Source organism: Pyrgilauda ruficollis, unplaced genomic scaffold (genome assembly GCF_017590135.1).
Source record: "Pyrgilauda ruficollis isolate IOZ18807 unplaced genomic scaffold, ASM1759013v1 scaffold31, whole genome shotgun sequence".
Classification (NCBI taxonomy): Eukaryota; Metazoa; Chordata; class Aves; order Passeriformes; family Passeridae; genus Pyrgilauda; species Pyrgilauda ruficollis.
Window position 1 is genome coordinate 8,469,042 of NW_024524489.1, and position 27,079 is coordinate 8,496,120.

The 27,079-nt window shown below is 37.0% G+C and overlaps 1 protein-coding gene across 10 annotated transcripts in view; it reads right to left on the reverse strand.

Moving 5' to 3' along the window:
• Positions 1-27,079, reverse strand: part of CDC42BPA (CDC42 binding protein kinase alpha) — a 185,683-nt gene that overhangs the window by 97,140 nt on the left and 61,464 nt on the right. For all 10 annotated transcript variants that reach the window (XM_041473983.1, XM_041473981.1, XM_041473984.1 and 7 more), the window contains exons 4-6: positions 23,073-23,156; positions 18,612-18,707; positions 13,965-14,113 (exon numbers count right to left, since the gene is read on the reverse strand). In XM_041473983.1, the coding sequence (XP_041329917.1) occupies positions 13,965-14,113; positions 18,612-18,707; positions 23,073-23,156 (329 nt within the window). The remainder of the gene's footprint in view (positions 1-13,964; positions 14,114-18,611; positions 18,708-23,072; positions 23,157-27,079) is intronic.

Consider the following 27,079-nt stretch of genomic DNA (forward strand, 5'->3'; position numbering starts at 1 on the left):
TGCTTGCCTGTTTAAGTGGAGTTAGTTTGCCCTGGTGCACCTAATGGTTAACAAGGAGCCTGACAGTCTTTGGTTGTATGTAATGTTACAGAAAATTCACTTCAGAACCTGCATAATGAGCAGTTTTAGCGACTTTTGCCATTACTTCTTAGAGAATTAAGGGATATGTGACTTAATGAATAATGAATTAATCATTCTTGTCTAGCTGAGATTCAAGCATTGTTTTTCTTTCTGGAAACCAAATGGAAAACAAAACTTTTAAAGCAAGGGACAGCAATTTCTGACTTAAATTTATAGATGCAAGTAGACCTGTTGCATCTATAAATGATTTATTAATATGATACATAGAGTTAATAAAAATCTTCCTTTGGACATGTGTTACAGATGATCTGCATCAGGAAAAATCTCAATAAAAAACCCTCTAGTTTTACTTGTTTGAAATTTATTCAGAAGTGCGAAATCAAAGATCTTGGTGCCTGTGCCTCATCTCCAACTGGGCAACCCTTTTCTGAACTCACCACCAGCCAAATGGCTTTCAGCAGAGTGTTTATTCTAAAAAATGGAGACATTTTTCCACCATTTTTCCACCATTCTTGAGTTTCTGAACACCATTACCAAAGCATTATGAGAAAACAATGCTTCCTAAGTAAGCAAAGTTACCCACGTGCCTAACACTATTCTTTTTCACGTATTCAAAGACAGGTTCCTATTCTGTGCTGAAACACCAGAAAGCAACTTAAATATCAAATTTTTAGTGTTCACTTTGAGATGATCTGTTCTAAACAGATCACAGAATACCAGGTTGGAAAGGACCACAAAGATCATCTGCTCCAACCCTCCTTGGCAAAAGCACAGTGAACACAGCCCAACACCCTGCAAAACTGATAGCCAGCTCAATGCTGGTTCTTCTAATAAACATGACACTGCTTAAAATGTCTATGTAAATTATCTTCTTTCTTCTCATGGATCTGGAACCGAGAAGCATATAAAATTATATAACTGTGGTTAAGTACTGCCTGCCCAGACCTGAGATTTGAATGTTTTAAATGTTGACTGAAATAAAATCATGGTTCAAAAAGATCTACTAGGCTAGAAATGTACCAAAAAAGTAATACAAAGATGATAAGGCATTCAGAGTTCTTCTACTTAATATATTATGCTAATGTAATTACCAATTTCAGTAAGATTATTACTGGTGCTATTTCAATGTTGTACAGACTAGTATCTCACCACCAGCCACTTTCAGGCAAGAATTCTCATTACCATAAAACACAAATTAAGTCAAAGCCTGTAGTATGAATCCCACACTAGCATGTGTATCTCAACCATTTCACAGACGAACTGCATTTTTACCTTAAATGCACATTTGCTTTTCAGTAACTGCTGTAATGTCTTCAAGCAGACGAGTTAGAGAGAATTTCAATCATAACAGAAGTCAAGAATTACATCAGGATTGTGTCAAAATTTCAACAGGATACCAGAAACTGCCTCAGTCCAGTTCAAGATGCTCTGTTTTCATGTGGGAACAGGAATTTCCTGATATTCTCAGAACAATTCTATTATTTCATCACTCTAGAACAGCAGGATTAGAAGATCCTTTTAATGCTGCCAATGATATTCCATACACATGTCACTCTGGCACTGATCTGGTACCAGGGAACTGAGAGGCAATAATAAAGACAAAAAAAAAGTTTCTGAAGTGCTTATTGATCTGAATCACACAAGCACAGCCAAAACATTACACAACATTTCCTAACCCACATAAGTCAGCAATTGCAACGTGAAGACGCACTTGACGCTGAAGTAAAAACCTAGATTTTTTTTTTTCCTACACGATATCCCCAAAAAAGCTCCAGTGTGTTAAAGGTGACGTGTTAGTTTTGTCAAGACACTTTAAGATACACACATTCAAATTAGTGCACACTGGGTGGAAGGAAGACAGAAACACTGAGACAGGCAGAGTTTTGGCAGGCACAAACACAGAAAGGTTCTGGCAACGTGTTCATAAGGTAAGTAGGGAAATCAGCAATCTGTTTTGCATTCTTGTAGTGTAGTTACTGACAGAGTACAGAAGTTACTAAACAATTAAAAAAATTTTGAGCAGAAATTTTTTATTTTGGTATATTCACAGAAAAAGCAGGAAAATGATGGAACAAGCAGAATGGCATAACAGGATTATCTTGCCGGGGAAGCTGCACAGAGCAGCTTCTGTGTTTGTGCTTCTAATGAAGCTGGCATAATTCTCAATTACAAACTCTTTTTAATTTATCATAGAATGTTAAGGTCAAACATCATCATTTATTATAAACCAGTTTCTTAACTCAAATTAAATCTGTGAGAAGGCATGCAAAGGTCTGGTTTCGAATCTCATACCACAACACAAAAATACTGCATTACTTTCCATGACATCCTCAGAACCCAGATTATGATTTCTTTGGAAAGGGACAAATTAATCCCTCTTAGAATATTCAACTGGCAATCATGATGTTTTATATTTCAGCATTCACAACTCTCCTAAGCATTTGACTGTCAAAAGCAACCATGACACTAGCACTACAGACTCTCAGACAAATATTTTCCAGAAATTATGGTTTTAAGGAAACAAGGTAAGTAAAAGCTGACTCAATGTTTCAGCCGGAGTTGTGACTTTACAATAATTTCTTTTTGAGTCCATTGACATGTGCTGTCACTGTAAATCACAATTTCCTTACTTAAATTTTCTACCATTTTTTTGGATTTTACATTCTTAGAAGAAACACCAGCTTTGTGACCCAGATGAGTAGGAAGAGAATGTTATTTGGAGCTGTTATAATTAATCAGGCAGAAAACATGTGGAGTATACTGACACTAAACAACTTTCACTTCCTTATACATAATGTGTAATACTTAGAATGATTACAAGGAACACCACATTATGCTATGCAAACACTGGGAGCAAAATCTGAATTTCTTTGTGTGCACAATTCACCAGAATCAGGTAATTTTTGTCACAGTATTATAGACGGAGACATAATTTCATACTAAAATATTTTTAGTTTTTCTCACATGACAGAAAGTGTCACTGAAAGAACAAATTACAGTACTAGGAAAGGTATTGATAATAAACTGGCCAAAGGAGAGATGACTGCATAGCGCTGAAAGAGGTAATAAAATCAGAGGGAGATTATTACTGCTGATCCTCTGAGATCAGTTTTGAAACTGATTTAACATTTTAGCTTTAAAACCTAGCATAAAAATAAATGCACACTCATAAAATGTGTAGATACCTGAAGCTGAAAAGCAGCAGTAACAGCAGGGAAGACTGGAACATCACACATACAGAAATGTCTAAACTGAAGACTGTAATAACAGAAATCAGATTACACTTAACAGCGTAAAATGCAAATACATTCCTGGTGAGTGTAACAGCAGAAACTTCTCTTATACACAAAGAGCTTATCAATGGTAAGTGATAAAGAGAAGGAATTGTGTACACCAAATCATTGTTTTACATCTGTACCTTTACAGTGTGATGGAACCATGGCTCTTGGTTTTGCTGGGAGAAATATTCTAGCAAAGTGAGAAACACTGGAGATAGAACACAAGTTCCTTCCAAAATGTCATCTCATATAATATTTACAATCCTTGACATTAAAATTTTATCAAGTTGTCTGAAAACTTAAAGATTAAACAACAACTTGAGGAATGACCATACTCAACACTGTCATGAAAGACTATTTCAAAAGTTCTTATCTGTAAAAGAAATCCCTAAAATTTTGACTTACATATAAAGAAACTCCAATCAGGCTACCCAATATGCTAAAATGTAACTATTGCTCCAATAGTATGAAACAAACCAAAACCAAGTAGTCATGGTGGTACAGAAATTTAGCTCTTTCTCATCACTACCAAACTCTTTAAAAGTAAGATGCACACATAAAGAAACATTATATTCTCCAGTTCTTCTTTCTATTTTGCAACACTGTCCCCTGATCAAAACCAGTCTTTGAAATACAGCACACGTGGATTTCTTATTTTACCATATTTATTGTAGCTCCCAAACCTGCTTGCCTTTTTGGAAGCATTCATAATCTTAAGAGTTCCACTTAATCTCAGCTGTAGCTTGGCTGTTACTACCCACATGATGTCAGAGTCAAAATTAACCTGAACTCAAACTCCACAGCTCTACTGCTCTGCCATGGAAATATGCCCACCACACAAAATTACACACTGTGTTTATTTTTCACTCTGCCTGTGCTCCACTTTCTTCACACATCAAATGAGGACATGATAATCTATCTTCTAATTCCCAGAGTGTGTAAAACTCCAACATACCTAGAAGGGATGCCCAGTTGACCCTATTCACCACCTTATTGTCAAGAATTATTGTGAGACAACTTTCAGCTCTTGCTTGGTTGGTTGGTTTTGTAAAGCTCTGATGGCTTCTGCTTATCACTGTGTCCATGTGGCCCTCTGTAAAGTCACCTCTTTTCAGTCACTGAGCCAGCCCTGCAAATGCAGCTGTACAAAGATTTTGGTGCACCAGATTAATCAGTATGGAAGCAGTCCTGGTAACAATTTATCTTTGGTTAATTAAAAACACTGCAGCGTATAGACAAGGAAGCATATTAAAAAATGAAGAATGCTTGTATAAATATAACATAACAAAATATTTCTGTGTAAAACTAGCTTTAAATCAGCTTATGATATCTCCGGCATCTAAAGAGGATTGTGAGCATATGCTTTTTTCAGAAGATTGCTCCTCTAGAAATCAAAACTGTACTTTCATCCTTTAGCACAGGAATATTTCTTTTTAAAGCAAATCTTCCAAAAAGCAATAGCTCAATTAATAGACAAGCCCCTATCATGTTTAAATCACAACAAAAAGATTACAATTTGAGGGAAATAATATGAAAACAATACATTAATTCTTACGAAACAGAAAACAAGGACAAGAATAGAAATATATCCTAAAATCTCTCATCCTATAAGGCATTCATAATGTGTTTGGGCAAGTTCAACCTGTAACATAATCTTTATTCCAACCAAAAGGCAAGGAAACTTGAGGGGAATAAGCCAGACCAGGCTTGAAGCATATGCCTACAGTTTCTCTACCATGTTATACAGTAACAGACATATAAGTAGTTCAGTATGTGTTTTTTGCTTTTGTTGTTGCTAGAAAACAAACAAACCATATTGACAGGCATGATCCAAATACAATAAGCTCTGTGACATTGGCATAAAACTCCTGACAGGAACAGACTAAGGAAGGAACTGTAGCCAGAGGCTACAAAGGAAGAAATGCATTTGGTCTAAATGTATGCCAGTATATCCAGTACTTGCTGTAGCTTGGCAGGAAAACATCTCAGAAAATTAAGAATAATTAGAAAAAGAATGACTGTGTACTGTTTGCTCAAACACACTAAAATTACACTTATTAAGAACAAAGTGTTATTGGAAAAGTCTTTGTATTCAAACTGCATATGTAAAAAATAATTTCCTTTTGACATAAAGCACAAGGCACAATGCTTGCTTAATAAAAAAAGCAAATATATCTTTTAAAAAGTATGTTTGAAAGGAACTTAAGACCTGAATTTTCAGCTCTTAAACTTAAGCAGAACTCTAAAGAAGCTGCACTTATATAAAAGTAAATTCCTCTCTGTGCTAGTTCAATTTCCTATATGAAGAAGACATGACTTTGCTATTATTGTATCAGATCCGATTTTAGCCCCTCCTCCCTTTTCTTCCTTTCTCCTCTAAGCCACTGTTTTCTCTTTGTACCTTTCTAATGCCCTTTTCCAGGACTTCACACACTGTATCTGATTAAGAATTCCTGAGTTACAGTGGCAGCAATATCACTGCTTCCTGCTGCAGGAGGAAATGCTAAAGGCTGCCCCCCAATAGCTAATAAAGAAAAACTGAACAGCACAAACATCGCAGCACCTGAGTCAATAAAGATTTTAATGCAACTTTTCAGATAAAGCTCCACAAGGTCTTGCTGCCCTGACCCCAACCACAGAACCTTCCACAACTGAACCAAGCCTGACCTCATGCAAGCATCTGCTTGGTAAGCAGTATTCTAATTTGCAGGATGTTAAGTGACCTATTTTTTTCTCATTTAAGAAGTTAAAAGCCAGCAGTATTTTGTTGTTGTTAAAAAGGAACACAAGCTAGGCTCCTCTGTCAATGCAACAACAGCCCTTCTGGAAATGTGAGAAGGAAATGCTTACTGAAGAACAGCTTCAATGCAGACAAGGCTATTGGGGCTAATATTTCCGTAACTGTCCTGCCAGGAATCAGATTCTTGCCCTGACATCTGATTATAATAAGGTATCTTGCAAGGTTATCTTAATTTACTGTGAAAAAAACGGAAGTACTGCATTTAGTGGCTGAGGCAACAGCCATTCAACTCAGAAATTCAAACATCAAATTTCTACTTGTCAGATCTGAAAGTTCACCTAATTAAAATATTTTCACTCCAAGTTTACCAAATATTCACTGGGAAGAATGCTCTAGCAAGACACCAGGTTTTAAAACACTTCTTATAATACATTCAGGTATCTCAGTGTTACAGTTTTATATAAACACTGCAGGAATATCTGATTCTAAAGCCAAGTTATTATTGCTTATTTATGCAATGACAAATATACATGACATTCAAAGTCAGCTAATGATAATGAATTTGTTCAGTACAGCTTCTAATCTTATGTAATTACATAATATAAACTTAATTGTATTTCAAATACTAAAAAGGAAGCAAAAGGCATTTCAAGAAGGAACTTGAGGAACACACAAGGTATTAATAAATAAAAATTGGACACCGTATGAAATGAGGCAGTTATGAAATAAATACTGTGTTCACAAAGAGATAATGAAATGGAAGGTCTGCGGAAGACAAAACATAAGGCAGATAGTTTCATTTCCACGCAACAAAAAACTTGAGAATCATGAAGACTATCACACAACTACTTCACTTCTGCCTGCATCATTCTGAACATAATAAACAACAAAAAAATCACTGAAAGTTAATTACCACCTCTATCTTGGTCACCAAACAGCTAATTACACCCTCAGAACCACAGTCATTGAAACAAAAAATTCAAAAATAAGGAAAATGTTTTTGTCCTACTTTCTTGATGTTGATTTTGGATATCACAGAAAGTAGTAGGAAAAAGTATTTCCAGGTCTGAAATGATCAGAAGAAAATGAGTGCAAAGTTAAAGCTTAACTTACATAAAAACAGCTTTCAAATGGGAATGTTTTGTCCTCAAAAGAAGTTATTAAATTCTGTGGACATCTCTGACTTCATTAAACATTGAGACACATCTCATATCAGAGCTATAACTGTTCTAATGTGGACATTTCTTCTGCGAACACCAAAGAAGTCAAATCAATCTTCATGCCAGAGGCAGCAGGAGCTCTTGGAAAGTTCCATCACATTTAGCATCCTCTGAGTGTTGCTTTAAACATTATTACTTGGATGGGAAGACCACAGGTTTTTCTACAGAAAACCTCAGGCATTAATAATGTTCCCCTTAAGAGTTAAAAAAGACCCTTTCCAATCAAACTCTGTTCTTGTCTGTCTCTTTCATTTTCGCTTTTAGGAGGGTCTAAACACTTCTGCTTTATGACAACCACAACTATCTCCTACCTAAGGGGGATTACACACCACCGGACAGTGTGCTCACATCCACCTGCCTTTCAAGCAATCACACAGAGAAGGTGCACAAATTGACATAAATAAGTAGAAACTCTTCATCTATGCACTCCTCCTTTTCCTGAGTTTTCTTTCTACTAAAGGAGAACTACTACCAGCTAAAGGGCCTAGGGACTCAGAAGGAAAGGAGGGGTGCAGTCCTTGTGTTGCCAGCCTTCCTCAGCCGACAATAATCAACAACCTCCTTTGTTAGGAGGTCAACCACTAAAGGGGAAGGTTTCACTGTAAGCTGAGGATATCATATATTTATGACACAACTGTTTCTCATGCCCCCTCTTCTTTAAAATCACATCTCCAGATATCCCAAGTACCACTCAAGGGGTGTGAAGCAGGCACAATGTAATGAACAATGTTTTTACTGGAAAGATGGCTTAAAGCAACTTCCTACTATTCTCTGTAAGATTGAAGAATTGACCCAGGTTAGTTAAAATGTAAAGTCACTTCTCACTTGAGCTGGTATCCCTGTTTAGTACCCTGCACAGTGCCACAAGCCTGTCTTTCAGGAGACAAGAAGGAATGCCTGGAGGAGGAAGGAGGGAGGAACAACAGAAGAAAAAAGGTCCAAAGACAGATTTGTAAAGGCACCTCTGCTGAAAGGACTACTCAAGGCTACTGTCACTTAAGGGGCTGGATTTAGGGTTTTTAAACTCCTTCTGCTCGAATAACACAGAATATACATATAGGTCTATACCCACTAGACATCTTTCACTCCAATTAACACTCCCATGAGACACACCAAGAAACCATTTGCCTTCTCCGTGATGTACAGCCAGTGTAATCCACTAGCTCTTGGCACTCCAAGCATCTGTGGGCCTTTTATTTCAAAATGCTTCTAGGTCATGGCAGGCTCCTTTGGAAATCCTACCAATGAATTGTAGTCACACAGCATTAACCTCACCCAGCCCTCAGTGAAGGTCAGCTGCCACCCCGAGGGCACACTTCAGAGCAGCTGCCAGCGTTTGGACCATCCGAGGTCACAGTGCAGAACGAAGGCCCAGATAACCTTTGTATCCAGCCCCTCCTCAGTGGAAAAATGGAGCAGAAAGGAAACAGCCCACAGAGCTCTCCTACCTTTGTCACAAAATACCTTGTAAGGAAGCACTGGCTTACCAAACACTCACAAAAATAACTTTCTGTCCTGCAGTTTTCCATGTAAAACTAAACCATGCCACATGTCAAAGCAATACATTTTCAGTAACTATCAAAATAATCTGATGTTATTTTTTCCTTATTTTTCTAGCCCTGTTTCCTTCACTCTCAGCACTTTGTAAGGACATCTTCATGTGTGTATTCCACATTATGTCTGTTGCAAAGTTTGGTAAACACTTAAAATACGACGTTGCTTTCTTTCAAAGCCACAATGAGGGCTCACTTTACCAAAGGCCAGGGTGCTTGGCTCATCCTTGTGCCAACTCAACTCAGACACACCGCGCAACGCAGCTGACTCCCAAGATGGGCCTTCCACCCCTACATTTTCCACTTAAGAAAATTAATGATCAGTAAAGATGGGATACACCCAGAAGACAGAAAACCACTTATTCAGCAAGTCAAAAATGGATATGCTGGCACAGAAACTTATAGTTGAAAGTGAAATGTATCCTACAAAGGATACCAGATTTCAGCTGCCTTCTGACAGTAAATATTTCAGGGATGTCCCTAAGATGATTTCTACTGAGGACAAATAGTACCTCCTTGTTGAAAGCAAAGAGTCTGGCTTGATAGGGAATAGACAGTTCTTTTATGCCTCTAATGGATTTATTCCCTTACGTTCAGTATTTCTCAGAAAGGATGTCACTTCCTCAGAGAATTCTGCTGCTCTACATTTTAAGAACTCAAATGTTCCAGTGGAGCTCAGCTGAAATTTTAGAAGCTGATAGAGAAAATCGAAAGAGAAGAATAAGAAAAGGTATCTGGTAGTTTAGAATGCTAAAATCCTTCCAACTAAAAGACAGCAGCAACCAGAAATGCAGAAACACCCTGATGGAGCTAACTGTAATTATACATACTTTCTGGAAGTGGGTGTGTTTATGCTTTGCATGCCTATCTTTTCACATGCAAAAGACAACAACTGACATGTATGTAACTTAAAGAGTTTGCCCTGTAGTCTTAACTATCCTCCCATAAACTTAACCAACAAAAATAGCAATTAACACAGGTGTTTCATAATCTTCCCAAAATATTTTCTTAGTAAGAAGGAGGATTGTTTTACCATTTAATAGAAAAATATGACTGTTTAATGTGGGTGTGTGCCAATATATGAAAACTATTTTAAATGAATATTTTTGCAGTGGTCTGGAGGATCATGAGCCTAAATGTTGAACACTCCCTAGCTTCAAATTGTCTCTGCCCTGAATCACTGTGCAGCCCTGCACAGTATAAAGAAAGAAGAAAGTCAAGACAAAAATTATTTAAGCACATAAACACTTACAATTTTGTAATATTAAAGAAGCTGTAATGTCCCAAATTAAATCTAGGACAGAGATAGACTTAGAGGCACCCTTATTAAGAGGCTGCCTCTGAAGACAGCACAAAAGGCAGTGGCACAGACAGTGCAGGGGTGTGCAAAGCCACCAGTGGCACACTGAGTGTCCCAGGATGAGCTCCTGTCCAGAGGGCAACTTCTGCAATTCTCAGCAAAAATTTCCTCCCGTGGCAGCCAGGCCTTCTCCAGTCTTTTTTTATTCCAAAGAATTTAGACAAAACTAAGATTTTCTACTTTTACATAAAACTGAGAGAAAACCTGGTTCACCAATAAAATCATAAAGGTGTTGTAAGAAAAACAACTTTTTATGTGTTTGAGGTAACACAACATGCATAAAGAAAGTGTAGCTACCTAGTTTAAGCTGTAAGTACTAGCTTAAGTACTCAATTTACTGCAGTCCACACCTGGGTATTTGATAATGCATGCAAATATAAGCTTTCAACATATGCCATGAAGAATTACGTAACAACACAACCCTGAAACTAAAATTAACATTAATGAATGTAGAGACTTTTTTTTTTTTTTTTCTGGGGGGGGGGGTAAAGAAATGTGTTAAAAACATATAAAAATAAAAGACAATTTGCAAAAAATTGACACAAGACAATATATAACCTTGGCCTAAAAGCAAGCATCACTTCACTGGTTCAAATTGTAGCTGAAGATATCAGGGTTAGGTATAAGCTTCCCAATGAAGTTGTGCATTTGTGGGAGATACAAATATGCACTTTCTTTCTCATTTTGAACAGCTGCACATATATTGAACTTAGATGAATTTTCCTTTCTAAAGCTAGCCTTAAAGTTGTCAACATTACTTGCTAGTGCCAGTGCCAGTGCATTCATATCAATGGCAAAAGCTAAGATACTAAAGAAAAGTCCATTTTTGTTTACATTCTGAGCCATCATTTAGCTATCAGGTAAAATACCACAAGATATGTTCACAGAAATTAGTTAGTCAGAAATGAAAAATTATCCAAAATTTATGTTCTGATGGATGTTATCTCGAAAATATTGGATCACATATTCGTTGAAACTAAAAAGAGGATACAACCTGAGAAAACATTAAGAATACCCTAAAAATGTTATTTATGTTATTTTTAGCTAGCAACTTTTCTTTTTCTTAATTTCATTAGATATCAGGAGACAGCTTCAAAAACACCATGGAATTTATCTGCACAATTTCATTAATACCTCGATTTTGATCTCCTTCTCACTATAAATTCATCCTGCAATCCCACAATGCTAGTGCAGAAACAGCATTCAAATTTGGAACTGAAAACCTGAAATATGGTAATTTAAGTAATCCTGAGGTTGTTTATACTTGACATTTTAGAATCTTGGCCAATGTACTTCAGGAAAGGAAAGTGTCTTGCACTTTCAGACATCAGAGTGGCTAGCACACAAACAGCCACTGCAATCAGCATCACTCCCAAACAAAGCTAATTGACAACTAAAAAGAGACTGATGCTAGAAAAGCACAAGAGGAGTGACACACTTAGAAGAAAAACAGAAATTTCATTTTTAAAAAGTACAAGAACAGCCACAGAAAACCAGAAAATTATCATTGAAGTATACCGCTATGAATGGTTAATGTGAAAATCTATCCTGAAAGAACTGGGGCACTAAAAGGAAACAAAACAAAGCGATCTGCTATCTTACTGTGTGAACAGAACCTTGACCAAAACACGCCTAAAGCACGGTTTCTAGTTCAGCAGCAACAACCCAGATCAAATCCTGATGCACACTGGCTATTCAGCTGAAAAACCACTACTGCAGCTGCTACATTAATCCAGCTTTTAGCACTGTTTCCTCCTTCTTCTCCTACATCCTTTGCTGTGTGCAAGGCACTCCCAAAAAAGGATGTGGCCACCATGGTTAAGCCTTCAGGAAAAGAGCATTAGTGGCATTCAGATGATGTGTTTTCTTTTCCTTTCTTTTGCTTTACCAGATGAAAACATCTTAATAAAACTAACAGTGAAACAGGTCTCATTTCAAAGGCCAATCATTTAACATATACTCAAGTGCTCTTTACGTTTTTAATCTTGCCAAACATGCCTTTATAAACAGGAATTGTATTACAGCAATACTAATGATAAAATGCCAAAGTGGCATTTAGAACTTTCTGAATGTGAAGATCACTGGCAAAGCCACAAATCAAACAACAAAGGACTGAGAATGCATAGGGGCCCTTTTTGCTAAAAATTTATATGACTAAATATGCAAGCATAATAATTAGCATGTTGTTTTCAACTGCAATGCTAATATTTTCATCCCAAAATTCACACCAGCACCTATTTCAACATTTCCTCTACTGTTTGAGGATGGAAACATCACATCTGTTGCACATTACAAACTAACAGTACTCAATTACAAAGATTTTGATCAATTCGGAGGAAAAGGTAGTAGGAATCTGTTCTTCTGCAATGAATTACTACTCCATATGCAGATTTACTGGGTAAAAGACTTTGCAAGAGTAAATAGTGTCTCACCAATTTACCCACAAACACATTTTAAGAATTAGATAGAAATTAAATGGAATGCAGAAACCTTTTGCATCAGGTCCTAAGCAAAAAATAAACCAAGGCAGAAATCACACAGTTCAAATCTGCAGTACTCAAGGGAAGCACTCCATGAGACATTATCACACAAAGCTGGCTTTAGCAGGTAGACACAGTTCTTCAACAAAACTAGCAGACTTCAAACTAATCCAGAAGGGTGATCTGCAGTTTAGCATCACCTCACCTACAGCTCTCTCATGGGAAGCCAGAATTCCAAAGGAAATAAAACACAGCCCAGTAACACACCAAAACCAACCACAATACACCTTTCGGAAAAGAAACCACCCTAAAACCATCCCCACTTTCCCCCCCTCCCCACCTTTTTTGCAGTGAAGCAGCCAAGTGAGAACTGTAAAAGAAGGCATGGTTAGCACAGACTCTAATTAAGTGCAATAGATGGATGTATCAAACGAGCTTATTCTGCCAACTTAATGATTCAGCTTAAAGAACTGGGAGTTTTCCTCCTGACTTCTGTCAGAGTCAAGTACATCTGTTGAGTGCATTTGAAGATTCTGCCTCTTGTAAGATAACCTTTACCTCTGCACACAAGAATTACCACTGAGTTCAGCAGAGAATGATCACAGAAAAGATGATGCTAGTTTTGTGGAAAAATCAATCATGGTATCCAAAAAAGCTCGAAACAAATGACTTAATATTTTCCTGTGAACAAAGTATGTATATATATATATATATATATATATATATACACATATACACACCAAGGTAAAGGTAAGCATCACAACTGAAGTACTTCTATTCATTTAGCTGTCCTGACTTTATTTTAAAGACAATACCCTTAAGTCCAAAAGAAAATGCTTTAAATACCCTGAAGTTCAAAAAGAAAAAAAAATTCAAAGCAGACAGTGGTGTGTTTTCAGCTTCAGTATAAATCAAACAGATTAATGAAGAAACAAAATTTGACCTTTCAATAAACCTATTCAAAGTTGATCACATTTCACAAACAGGTTTCCAGTTTTGCTTTATAAATTATGAATCATTAACTCAAACACACCAGTGTGCAAGGTTCATGAGATTCACTCAGGTCTCTGACCATATGTACAAGTTTATCAACAGCTCCAATAACCACAATATACAGAGAGATTGGTTCTGTCGTGCCCACTAGCACAGCAAGCACTTGTTACCCACTTAAAATCTCCTAACAGGAACTCGTTTCACTCCATCAAGTAACTCTCCATAACTCCAACAGGAATTTGGAGCTCTAATTACTTACCTGTGGACATAATGCAACTGATGAACTGAATCGATGGCTATCACCATTTCAGCCAAATAAAAACGAGCCATATCTTCAGGGAGTCTGTCCTCAAACTTGCTGAGCAATGTAAGCAGGTCTCCTCCAACATAGTAATCCATAACCAGGTACTATGGGAACAGTAAGAGAACAGAGTGAGGGGAAAAAAAATTAAAATTTATTGAGTGAATAAAAGACTAAATATTCATTGAAGCATAAAAACTAATTCACTGCAAAAATTATTATGGACATTAAAAAACTAAGAGAGATGCTTAGGTGCTCTGAAAACCGTAGTCAGTTCAGCTGCAGTTTAGCATTTAGCCTACTTGAATAATTTTCATATTTATACCTCTCCAAATATAGTAAGACTCATGACAAAATAGTATCAACTTCATCCACAGTCCCATCACCAAACATGAAATATTTAGATCCTCTGGATTCCATTATGTAAACAATGCCATTTGTTAGAAAGCTAAAGGAGTAAAGGTTTAAAGTACAGACCTATAAAAATGAAACAAGTGTGTAAATTCGTAATCTCATTTACGTTGCCCTAATTTCCAAGGTTTTCCCTTCCCTTTCTTCCTACCACCTTCTTTTCCCATTAAATGAATTACTTTGGAGAGCCAAGTTTTTAGATTATTTAGAGAGGCATTTCTAATCTAAAGACTATTTAGATTAAAGCAAAGTCTGAGAGACTTCCAGAGACCCACAGCATAATTCCAGAAACTGTTGACATTACACATGATACAGGACCTGGCAACATAAAATACAACATGTCACCTTCTCTAATTGAAAGGATGGAGAAAAATATTGATTTCTTATATATTAATGAAACATAAAACTTGCCAGCCATAAAAGTGGATGCAAAGACTTTAAAGAAATCAGAGCCTTTCTGCATTTTATTGTATTTACAGAATAAAATGCCACTTCTTTTAGCAACATAATTAAAATTACTGGAAAAAGTCAAACTTAAGTGTGAAATTCAGGATTTACATATTTTAGCTTAGTTTAGTTTGTTTTTAATTATGAAACCTGAAAGGCCAAATGGGGGAAAGAAAAAAAATCAAAACTAATTATAGCTAAAAAACTAATTATTAACCTTCTAATTTAACACACACTGCTAATATTCTTTTAAAACATCACTGTGGACAGGTTAATTAGAATCACAGAATATCCTGAGCTGGAGGGGACCCACAAGGATCACCAAAGTCCAGCTCTTGGCCCTTCACAGGACAGCCCCAAGAATCAAATCACACCCCTGAGAATAAATTTCCACCAGACTCTCTGAAAGTTTTTGCTTAGAGCTGTTTCCAGGAAGGCAGCCTATCTGCATTTGAAGCAGTGACTCTTAAGAAGACCATAAATAATAAAAAATATTGAAAATGTAATAATGTATAGCCCAATTTGTTTCTTTAAAATTCTGAAAATACAGCCTAAAGGGACTATTTATATTAGTTGCCCTAACATGTTTGTCTTTCCCATTTTTAGAAAAAGACACTAAAATATGGAGAAAAAATCAGCAAAATTATGCCAACTCTAGGGAAGATGAGGGGCAGGCTGTTACTTTTCCCTGTTTCTTTTCCCTCATATTTTCCATAACAATAAAGGTGATGAACAAAGATTTTAACTGCTTGATACAGAATAACATGGGCATCCTCATTGATTCCAAGTGCATAGGAAAGCACAAAAGCCATTTCCACAAGATTTTAAATGTGTTGATAGTCAAATTTTCATTTGTTGCTTTGTGACAGGAAAAAGGAACTTCTTAAATTATGTTCACAATCCTTACAGAAGATAAGTATCTTCTGTTCAGTGGTGCTCCTACACTCCTTCAGGAACAAGACTGATTGTAGAAGTCTCTTGTGTTTTACAGTTTTAGGAAATGCATTAAGCCTTTGGAACTTCAGATAATGATTACTAAATGATGCATTGCACAGGCACCTCCAAGAGCTGAACTTATTGCTTTGAATGTATACTGAAAAAAACCTCTTCAGATTCTCCTAAGTGATGCGGGATCTCTGCAGTCATTCTTCAGCACTTTGAAAAGCTCTGCAACTCACCTACTGGATACAGCAAAATAATGGAATTTTGGCTCTTAAAACACAGGATTCTGCACCTCCTTCTAAGTTTGCAAGAGCAACATAGTAGCCTAATGACACAGGAACCTTCAACACCTTGAATAAGCCAACACTTAAACTGTAACTCATGGTATTAAGCTGTGCAAATGAAGTTAAATACATGTGCAGGAATTACAGTTAAATCTAAAAATGAAATTTCACATTAAAAAGTTCTGTCAAATATCCTATGTCAAATATCCACGTTCATAAAAAAAATAGGGTTTTTTTAAAGCCTTAAAAATACTTTCTAAATAATAATAGCTACTTTCTAAATGTACACAATCATCCAGATCTATCCAAGTCCCAAATACTTCTCAAAACACTAGTGTACAACAGCATCATCTTTCCAAGAGAAAGAAAAAGCATAGATTTAAGAACTCTAAATTCTAGTAGCTAGTGGAAGCTTAACACAGGCATTTAATCCCAAATCACAGATTCATTTGGAATGGAAGGGACCTCTCCAGACCTCATCTGCTCAAGCAGGGTCAGCTAGGAAAGGCTGATGATGACTGTCTCCAGCTGGGGTTTGAGTATCTCCCAATAAAGAAGGGTTTTCTTGTGTTCTGATGAAACTCCATGGATTTCAGGTTGTATCCACTGGCTCCTGTCCTTTCACCAGGCACCACTGGGAGGAATCCGGCTCCTTTGTCTCGATTCCCTCCTTCTGGTGTTTACACACGTTGATGATAACCCCCTCTCCTTCCTCCACTTATTTGGGCTGAGGGATCCCAGCTCTCCTCACAGGAAGGATGCCCCAGTGTGTCTCAGTCATCCTTCTGGCCTCACAACAGACCTGCTCCTGTAGTTCCATCTCTCTTTTGCCCTGGGGAGCTCAGACCTGCACAAAGCACTTCAGGGGCGGCCAGGGCAGGGCTGAGCAGAGAGGAAGGACCTCCCCTGACCTGCTGGCAACACTTTTCCTTGAGCCCAGAATACTCCTGGCCTATTTTACTGGGAGAGTGCATTGCTGCCTCATGGCTAAGCTTGTTATCCACCAGAACCTCAAGTAAAGCTGCTTTCCAATCACCTGGGCCCCAGCATGTACTTGGTTTCTCTTATTATACACCCTAGATGCCGGGCATTGCCTTTCCCTTTGCTGAAATTCATGAGATTTCATTCTCTCCAGTTTGTTGAGGTGCATCTCAAGGCAAGCAACAGTCACTGCACAACCACATCTACTGCTCAATCTACACAGATTTATTTTTTTTTAAAGCCACTTGTGTTACACGTGATTGTAATAAAAAGTATATGGAGAACTAGTGATGATACAAACTCTCAGTATCTCTTACATTTTGCCCAGCAAGGTGCAGAACTAGCTCCTGTCAGCAGACTATCAAGATGAAGAACAGAACCTGCTCTGTGCTTAATGAAAACAAGGAAACTGGCAAGAATAAAACAAATTCTAGCAGACTGTTCTGGAATATATACTATTTTCCTTGAAATGCTCTTAATGATAAGATCAGAATTACACAATACATGAGATTATTTATACTGTCCACATTAACAAAGCAGGAAGCTGGCTGGGAGGTATTTAGGCAAACAGTTAGACTTACAAATGCAGAGCCACATTTCTATAAAAATCTACCAGAATCCATGGATCCCCAGGCATCTGAACTGACAGAAGAAAGCGCAATATAATGGCAAAAAAACACGGCAGATCTGCAAGAGCTCCCTGTACAGCACTTTTTGTATTGGACAGACTGGGAGGAAAAAGCTATTGTGGCTGTACAGTAGATTAAAAGAAAAATTAGAATTGCTAATGACAGAGAATCCAAAGCACAGGGCAATAAAACCCAAATAAGCAAAAGCCATCAATGCAAAGTTGTTTACTTTTTCAGGTATAAATATTATCAAAACTGTATCACAATCAAAACAGTTTTTAAGTGGGAAAGATTTTACAGAAAATTGGCCACTTTTCCACATATTAGTTTCTTTTTGCAAGGCATTCAAAATATTCAAAAATTAAATAACATAAAAGAGACATCTAAATCTACAACTACAGCTTCCAACTCTTATTTATGAGCTTTTAGTGGCATTCTTGTTGCTTTATTGTTTTGTGACAGCTTACTGAGTTTAAGTCCTCAGAATACTAAGTTGTTTCAAAACAGGTCTACTCCCAATTTCTCTCTGTAAAACAGTAATCAGCATGGTTAATCATGAAAAATTAAAATAGAAAACCTATGTTAGTAAGTGCACTTTTAATTTTATGAATCCAATTCAACTGGAATGGCAAATTATAAGAAAGAATATGCAGCTAGACCAAGGTTTATCAACAAATGCAAAGTGGTTTAGAAAACAAACCTGCCTTCCTGAGGTATTTATAGCAAAACTTTCAAAGTTTCTGACCAATCTCCACCCTTCAGAATTTTATGGAAAAATCACAGATCCTCACATGGTCTGTATGGTCCAGAACACAAAATTAACAAATAAACTACTTTTTTGTCTCAAACCACAACCAAGACCCTGCATTTCCACACAGATATGCATATATATATATAAAAGCAATACTCACTAAATAGTTTTCATCCTGGAATGCATAATGTAATGTTGTGATCCACTGGTTATCTCCATTCACTAACACATCTCTCTCTTCTCGAAAACAGGCTGTCTGAAGGGGAGAAAAATAATTATAGCCCTTAGGTAAAATATATAAAGAAAAACATTTAGGAAGTTGACTGTGTTTTGACATTATATTTCGGGGGGAAAAAATCAAAACTGCCTCTCAGTTAAAAAGTCATTTATTACACTATCCCAATATGACAAAATCTAAAAAAAATAGATATGAGACTAGACCACCTTCTTCAAATTTAAGCAGTTGTACTTCTCTGTACTATTAAGTGAGGCAAAGGTATAAATAAGCTGCTGCTTCCCATCATCTAAAATGCCAAAATCTTGATGTATCAATAATGACAGAATAGCAATGTATGATTAAGAAAAACAATCAATAATGGCATTAGATAATTGTAACTGCACTAGAAGTCAGAGCGCTGGAATCTGGAGTCTTGTGTTGTTGTTTTTATCTCGTCACGGTGTTCGCCTAGTTTTACACTTGAGTTCTCACATACAGCTCTTTTCATTTGAAAGTAGCTGCCAGTAACTCCATGTAGTCATCACTTGATAATCATTAACCACTTTCTACACGCCCCCTGCTCAGGAAAATCAGGGAGAAGCAAATATTGCTCTTGTCAGGTGTAAGCTGTTGATCAGACATCCCAAGAGGTTTCCCCTCAAAACACTGGAAAGAAAAACAGGAGGCAGGAGGTGCCTTCATATCAAGTGGAACAGAGGAGGAACAAGAACTGCCAGCGAATGTTTTAATTGTGGAACACAGGTTTGTACAACACAAAAGAAGATAAAATGTGAAGAAAATGACTAAGTGCAAAGCAGCAAGGCATTTAATCCAATGAAGGTCTTGCAACTTGCCCTGAGTAGTGAAAAAAACACCTCAGCAGAAACAATTTTGCAGAATAAGAGACAAAAATGACCAAACAGATGCAAAGCCAAAAAAGAAATTATAGCAAAGAAATCCCATAAACATTTTGAAGGGAGTGAGTTCTGAAGTGAATATCACAAGAAAACAAAAAGTACCAAATAACAAAGCCAACGCACAATTTTGTTCAGAAAAAAGAGATCTAAACAATAGTGTAAAGGAAAGAATAATATTGCACAGGCTGTATTTAGAAGGCAGATGGAGAGTTTGAGAAAAACACAGACCATATTTTATTCCAGCACACTCTGCTCTTCACAAAGATGTTTCATCATTTTGAACCCTGCTCTGTCTCTTCCATCTTCGAGACAGCTAAGTTTAAAGGAAATTCAAGACTTTGCTTTTTATTTTTTCAGTTTGATTTCCAAATCCAATAGGAAAATAGCAGACTTCTGGCATGGCTTTTGCTGGCTGTGAGATTTGGAAAGTGAATGAAAAGTATAATATCATTTGAGATTGAGATATGCACAAGAATAATTGAGATATGCACAAGAATACATGCAGCAAAAACAGAGCAGCAAGTAACTCCTTCCTCCAAACAAATAAACCATCACAAGTCCTTTTTTTGATGAATACAGTGAGTAATAACTATGCATACCAGGAAAAATTAATCCTTTAATCATTGCACAATGCAGGAGATAAATCAGTGAAATTTGAGAAAATAGCAAGACATACTTCGAGCAAATACCTTCAAAGGTTATTGAATGAAAATAGACTTGGGGTAGGAGAATGAGCATGGATCATCTTCAGAAGGAAGAAAAGCTGTTTGATGCTTCAGCTTGATTTTTTTCCTTCCTTGTTTGTAAACTCGTGACATATTTCAGAGAGAAATAACTAGGAACTCTTGTTTTCACCAGGATGAATAACAGGTAGTTTCTCTACTTGTTATGACACAATTAATAGGATTAGTTACTAGAGAGTTTATATAATTCCACTTGTTTTTGCCATGATTTGACAAAAGACTGTGCATTCCTTGAGCACTCCAGACACCCACCTCTGGGCAGCATGCCTAGAGCTGAAGCAAGCTACTACCACAGTAGATCACAGCTGAGACAGCAACAGCCAGAGAAGAAGTGATAAAAAAAAAAAATCCAACAACAACAAGAGACAGTAGCAGTGGTTATTTTAATTACTGTAACATGGCTCAACCAGGCTTTTTTAAAATGAAGCCTTTTTTTGTGCCTTCCATTATTCCAGCATTACACTTCATCTTCACTAGGCAGTCTCCTTGAACTGTTGGCAGAGACCTCCAGAGGTCATCTGATCCAACTCTGTCACAGCAAAGCCAACTCAGTGCCGTGGTCGTATCTCTCCTGTTATCATGGACTTCAAGCAGCAAAGAATTTGACCTGCTCTGTTGTTGGGTGCTCATGTCCTCACAGCTCAGAGTCAGCACCTCCGGGGGATGCTGACTGCTTCCATGCTGCCTGATAGTTGTCCTGGTCTCTCCTGAGCCTCATCTGGCACCAGCATGGCACATGTGTAGCTCTAAGTGACTGTCAACGCTCAGGGTAACAGGTCTGGGAGTGTAACAGCAAGATGTCACACACTTCCAGGTACTCCTTGTATCAGTAACATTCCCAGTTCTACATCCCTTCTCAACAGTGGCAAGTATTTGGAAAATTTATCCTCTGCTATTATACAAAAAAGAACATTGCAACCTGGGTAATTTTAAAAGACTTTGATACCTGGGTAATTTTACAGTAACAAAGTTTTTGCACTCAGAGCTTGCAGTCCTCAACCTTACTCTGGCATTCTCAAGCCTCTTTTGAGTACATACTCCCTTTCTGCTTTTACAAATTACTCCCACTTCCCACACTGTTGACACATATGTTCATTAACATACAGAAAATATATATATATATGAACACATAGATCTATCTATATGCTTGTGGTTTTGGACTGCATGATTTTCCTGTGTATCTCAGTGTTAGTGCAGCACACGGTTAACAGAGCCAAAATGGGTCATTTTCCCCATCATCAGTAAGAACAGCATTCATGAATGTTTAAAAATGACAGGTTACAGTTGCTAAAGGTCATGCTTTATGATGCATTTTCACTCCAGATGGTTCTCTTTCCACTATATACCCATGGGTTACAAATACATGGAAAAACATTGCTGTAGTTCTTTTTAGGCTAATGGTTCAGACTTTCAGAAATTCAGCTGGACCCATGGGAAGAGTATTTTTAATACCTTGCATAGAGAAAAATTTTTGAAACCTATTTATAACTGTATGCTAATGAAAAGAAACAGTTTTCAGACTCACTTTAAAAGGGTACATTTAAAAACAGAGTGGAGCTTTATTCCTGGTCTTTTTCAGTGAAATAATAAAACTTACAGTAATGACATTTGTCTTGGAGAGAAATACCTCTTTGTATCAAGACTACTGCCAGACTGCTCAGTATCTGAATAATTTCGGGATAAAAAGGAAACACATTGTGCACATCTAACCACAATCTGCAAACCATTTATATTTCTTGATGTGATAACATTTTCATTAAAAGAGACAGGATGTGCACACATCAGAAATTGGCTTTAATTTGTCTGAATACATTTTTTTTAAGAGTGTGATGGTTTCCCATTGATCTCACTTCCTACCAAGATGTAATTAAAACATAAATGCGGAAATCAGAATAAACTTGGAAGCAGCTGAACAGCAAGGCAGCAAAGTTGAGGTCTCAAATAAAAAACCATATATTTATGAGTGTATTTTTAGTATGCACAGATGAAGAATTTCAAAGCAAATTAGCAAGTTAGATACATGTTCCATCTAAAATTAATACAAAAGTATTCAGGTGCAGGCTGCACTTTATAAGCTTCCTTTCAAATGAATCCAGGGGAAATATACCAAGGACTTTGCAAAGAACAGAGTTGTATAAAGAAAGTAGACAGCTAAAGCAAAAGCAAGGCTGGTGAAGGAGCTGTTCCACCTTTTTCAGACACAAAATGGACTCCAGCTATAATGAGGAACTTTTTATCACATATTTTTGCAGATGGACATTTTTAGAAAACATGCACTCTAATTAATTTGAAACTTTTATCTTTCTGATTTTTCAGTCCACTCATTGGGCCTTTACTAAGTTCTAACTACTGAGAAACTAATAGGCTTGATGAGCTATAGCTCAGGAATTACCTTCTTATAGCTCAGTAACTACCTTCCACCATGGAAAATACTTGCCAAAGACTGCATTCCCAACTGAAACAAATGCATTAAAAGATCACTTGGGCAGTTGATAATTTCTGGACAATTACAGAAAAGGCCTAATGTCAAGAACATTCAGCCCCACAGAAGTCAAGATTCCAGGACACTTAAAATCTTCTGATGAATTGCTTTGAGCTTCTTTAATATTAATTTTTATACTGCCAGTAAATAGTGAAGCACTTCCTCCATCCCTCTAATAAACATGGAGACTTGTGCACAGAGAAATGACAATTCAACAAAGTAAGAGGGAAATCAATCATGGAAAAGACTACTGCAATCTTACTTCAGCTCTCTTCAGCATCTCCCACTTATTAAGTATCTTCATGGCAAAAACTTTATCTGCATTTTTCAGTTTTACTACTGCAACCTGGAAAAGAGAAATGAAAGACAAATAAGTTACTACAAGAAAATACATACTGTTTTCATTTTTATGTAACCTTGCCCTTTTTGAGTTTTTTTTAAGTGTTCTGGACACATTTTTACTATGCACACAATACCGCACCATCAACACAGAAACACCTCAATAGTACAGGAAAATACCAAGTTTATTGCAAGCTTTCCTTATGTATCACACTTTCCCTATGTATAATTTTTTTCTAGGTGACTGGCAATGAAAACTGGCATTTCTTAGCATCACACTTCTTGCTGTATCATACTGACATGAAGCTCTCTGGCTCTATGCTTTATATTCCTGGACTTAAGTGCTACACAGTAATTTAAACTTTAGAGTCCTCAACAAAAAGGTAACAGCACAGCAGCTTCTAAATCAAGATAAACAATGTGGTTTTGGTTTTAAAAACAAATAAAACTGTAGATTTGCCATAAAGCAACTTCCACTCTCGTTTCAAATAATGCACTAGATTTTCTTCAAAGATAGTATGACTTCACATTTTTCCACCTGAAGTTCAATGAGCTCTTTATGATATCTGTTGTAAGCAACAGGGAAACAGTAAAATGCACAATTCCTAGAGAAGTAAAACTTAACAAAACAAGCCAGCCCAGCTGCTCCTCCTCTTCTCATAGCTTCTGAAACATTAGATGACATAGGCCTCTGTAATAATAAATTAACGAAGTTCACTGACACCATCCTGTTCTGAGAATATTAGTTTTGTTTAGCTATAATATAAGCTAACATAGAATATTTTTAGGAAAGAGGGAGGGAAGAAGTTTACACAAACTTCTTTTCACAGTTCAGGCTTGCCTGGGTATGGAAAGCTCAGTGTCTTAACCAAAATGGGCATGAATGTGCCACAAACTCGAAGCTGCTGATCAGAACTAGACCAGCATTATCATCCCAATTACAGATAAGTTCAACAATCACTAGATTTTAACAACCATTCTCCAACTATCCTGTTCTGCCTCTTCCCTTCCAAAGGAATCTTAAGAGTAAAGCAGATAAAAGTTTATTTCTGTGTGCATCTGGTTACAAACCAACATGCTGTCACACAGATTATCATCATCTTCATCCTGCAGGCCAGTGACAAAAAAAAATACGAAGGTTGAATCCTACATTCCTTTCACCTTTTCCATAATCAGTAAACCAGCAATGTGTGAAGACAGTGACAACAGAAACGAAAATACAGGATCAGACAGCTTGAAGGAAGTGCCATGCAAACCTCTTTGAACCATCTTCAAATGTGTCATCAGCTGCAACAGCTTCACAAACGAGGCAAAAGCACAGGCTGAAGGATTGCAATACTCTGATGTCTAAACCAATGTGTATCTCACAGTGTAGCTCTTGCCTAGCCGTAGATTCACAGACCAAGCAGCTGTCACTTCCCATATGTACATTATCAGCCCTGCTCTTGACACTGCTGCCTTCTGGGGTTGCAGGGGGAGGCAGTGGCAGGGAGATAAAAAGAGGATATAAGACAGAAAGGTATTACATTTATTTGTTTAAACTAGTTTATGGACTGAAATTTTTAAAGGTTACCTCACATGAGGTTCAAGTTCACATTTAGAATCCATCAAGGAGCTTTCAGATTTGAAACACAAAAATGGATTATTACTTTAGCCTATAATATAATAACTTTAATTTATAGAGAATGTTTGCTGTGCATGGTAACCTAAGACTGAGAATCACATTTTTTTTTGAGGGAAAGATCAACCTTTTGCAGTGGTACATAGCCCAGAGTATGGATTTGATCTTGATTATCCTTTTGCCATACTATCTAAATCTTAGAAGCTCTGGTAAGCCATTATCTGTATCAATTTCTAATGAGAAATGGCAGGAGGAGAAAGCCTCAACATTGCACCTAATCAGTGTCCACACTGTATCCTACATAACTTGGATGACAGGGGCACCCTTGGCGATGCAGCCTGTGGTATGAAGCTACAATGTAGTTGTGCCCCAAAGACTATTAAGTGTTTTGGGACTCTTGCTGGGAAAAATTAAAAGGCTGCTGCTAATAAAGCTGAGTAGCTCCTGCTGCCCAGCATGGGAAATAAGTTTTTCCTCACCATTAACCATTGGAGTTGAAGCAGCCAGAGGCATAAGACAATACAAGTATTTCAAAGCCAATTTCAGGATTTCATTTCTTGCCTGTGGCATGCTCAGTGCAAGGCTGTGTTATTCTGCAAAGGACTTGGTTATTGAAAGACACACAGTAAGACTGCACAGCTGCCTAAATTTCCAGTCTCCTATTCAGCAATCACTTGGACACAACTGCAGGAGCTACAGCGCTGCCTTTGGTGAAGATTTGGAACACAGGCCTTCTGTGGCATGAAGAAGGGCTTGGTACCTTCTGCAAATGTGCAACAGCAGTGAAGAGTGACTAAAGAACAAAATTAGACTCGTGTTTACCAGCTGTGTTTACAATCAGTCTGAAGCTTTTAGACTGTGAAAGCCATTAATGTTATTCCATATCAATAACCACCACACACAAAAGATCACAGACATCATCATCATCTTTCTGCCATCACAGCATGTTTTTGGGGGTGTCTCAGTGTTTTATGAAAGTAAATTCTAAAATGCTTATTCCAAGACTGTGAAAGCAAAACCTGACACTTCAGCATTGAGCAGACTGATGTAGTTTCTAATTGTAATAAAAAAAAAATCTGAATCATGATTACAAATCTAGGCAGTGTTTACATATACACAGAGCATTTACTACCTACACAAAGGCACAAATACAGACAGAGTTTTGTTTTCATCTTTCCCCTTCCCTAGTGAAGCTGTCAAGACTGAAGAAAGAGTAATCATTCCTGTCCTAGTGATCCTGAAGTGTCTTGCTACTGCAACTTCTTTAAATTAGACTTTTTAAAGGTTGGGGTTTTTTAAAATTTTATTTCCCTGTGAGCAGCCAAAAAAAAAAAAAAAAAGGACTGGTATGTGCTGATGTAAACATCTTGGGTTTAGCCAGATATGAAGTTTTTTTCCTCGTCTTCAAACCATTTTCCATATTTCCCACAAACAGCAGTCTAGTTTGGCATGCTGTCAGACACCTTCTGCCCCAAGCTTGGCTATTTGTCTCTGTGATATTTGTCTGCACTTTCCCTTTGCTTAAAAAGCAATAGCCTTATACAGAAAAAAAAAAATAGAAGATGTTAAAGTTGAAAGAAAAAGAAAAACAATAAAATTAGAAAAGAAGATTCAGCATTGGTTTTCCTGTCCAGTAAGAACAAGCAGACAAGAAAGAATGTTACTGTTTGTAACTGTATGACAAAAATCAGGAGTAACTAGCTTATTCTCAAGCGACAAAATTCATCATCTTCAAAATATCAACAACATAACAACCTAATATTTGCTAGCATAAGCATGCACTGATTTGTTTTTCAAAGCTATAAGAGAATTAACTGAAAATTTTGGTATTAGATTCACTAAGCTGCACTTTTATACTGCCGAGGGACACCACTAAGGGCTGTTGTCCAGTTGCTTCACCTTTCCTGGCAGCATTTTTCAGCTCCCAAGTTTAAAGTCTTTTTGTTTTGAGTTAGGTTTTTCAAACCCTGCTGCTCAGAGCCAGCACAATGAATTGCTTCAAGCCCACATTATTAATTTTACCATGATAATCCTGCTCCTCCCCCAAGCAAAACATCTGTGTTTTCTAAAGACAGCACTCTTACATATAATTGTAAATAAGTAAATGCATGCATGCACAGGGAAGGGGAATGTGAATAATTTAACAAAAAGGAAGCCTTTTCAGAAGGCAGAAAAAAGGGTAAGGGGAAAAACAAAAACTAGGAACAATGAACTCTTAGTTATAAGCAATAACTAGTTTAAACTACTTTTTGTCTGCATTAAACTTGTAAAAACAAAAAGGGAAATATTTCTTGACTATGCAAATTGAA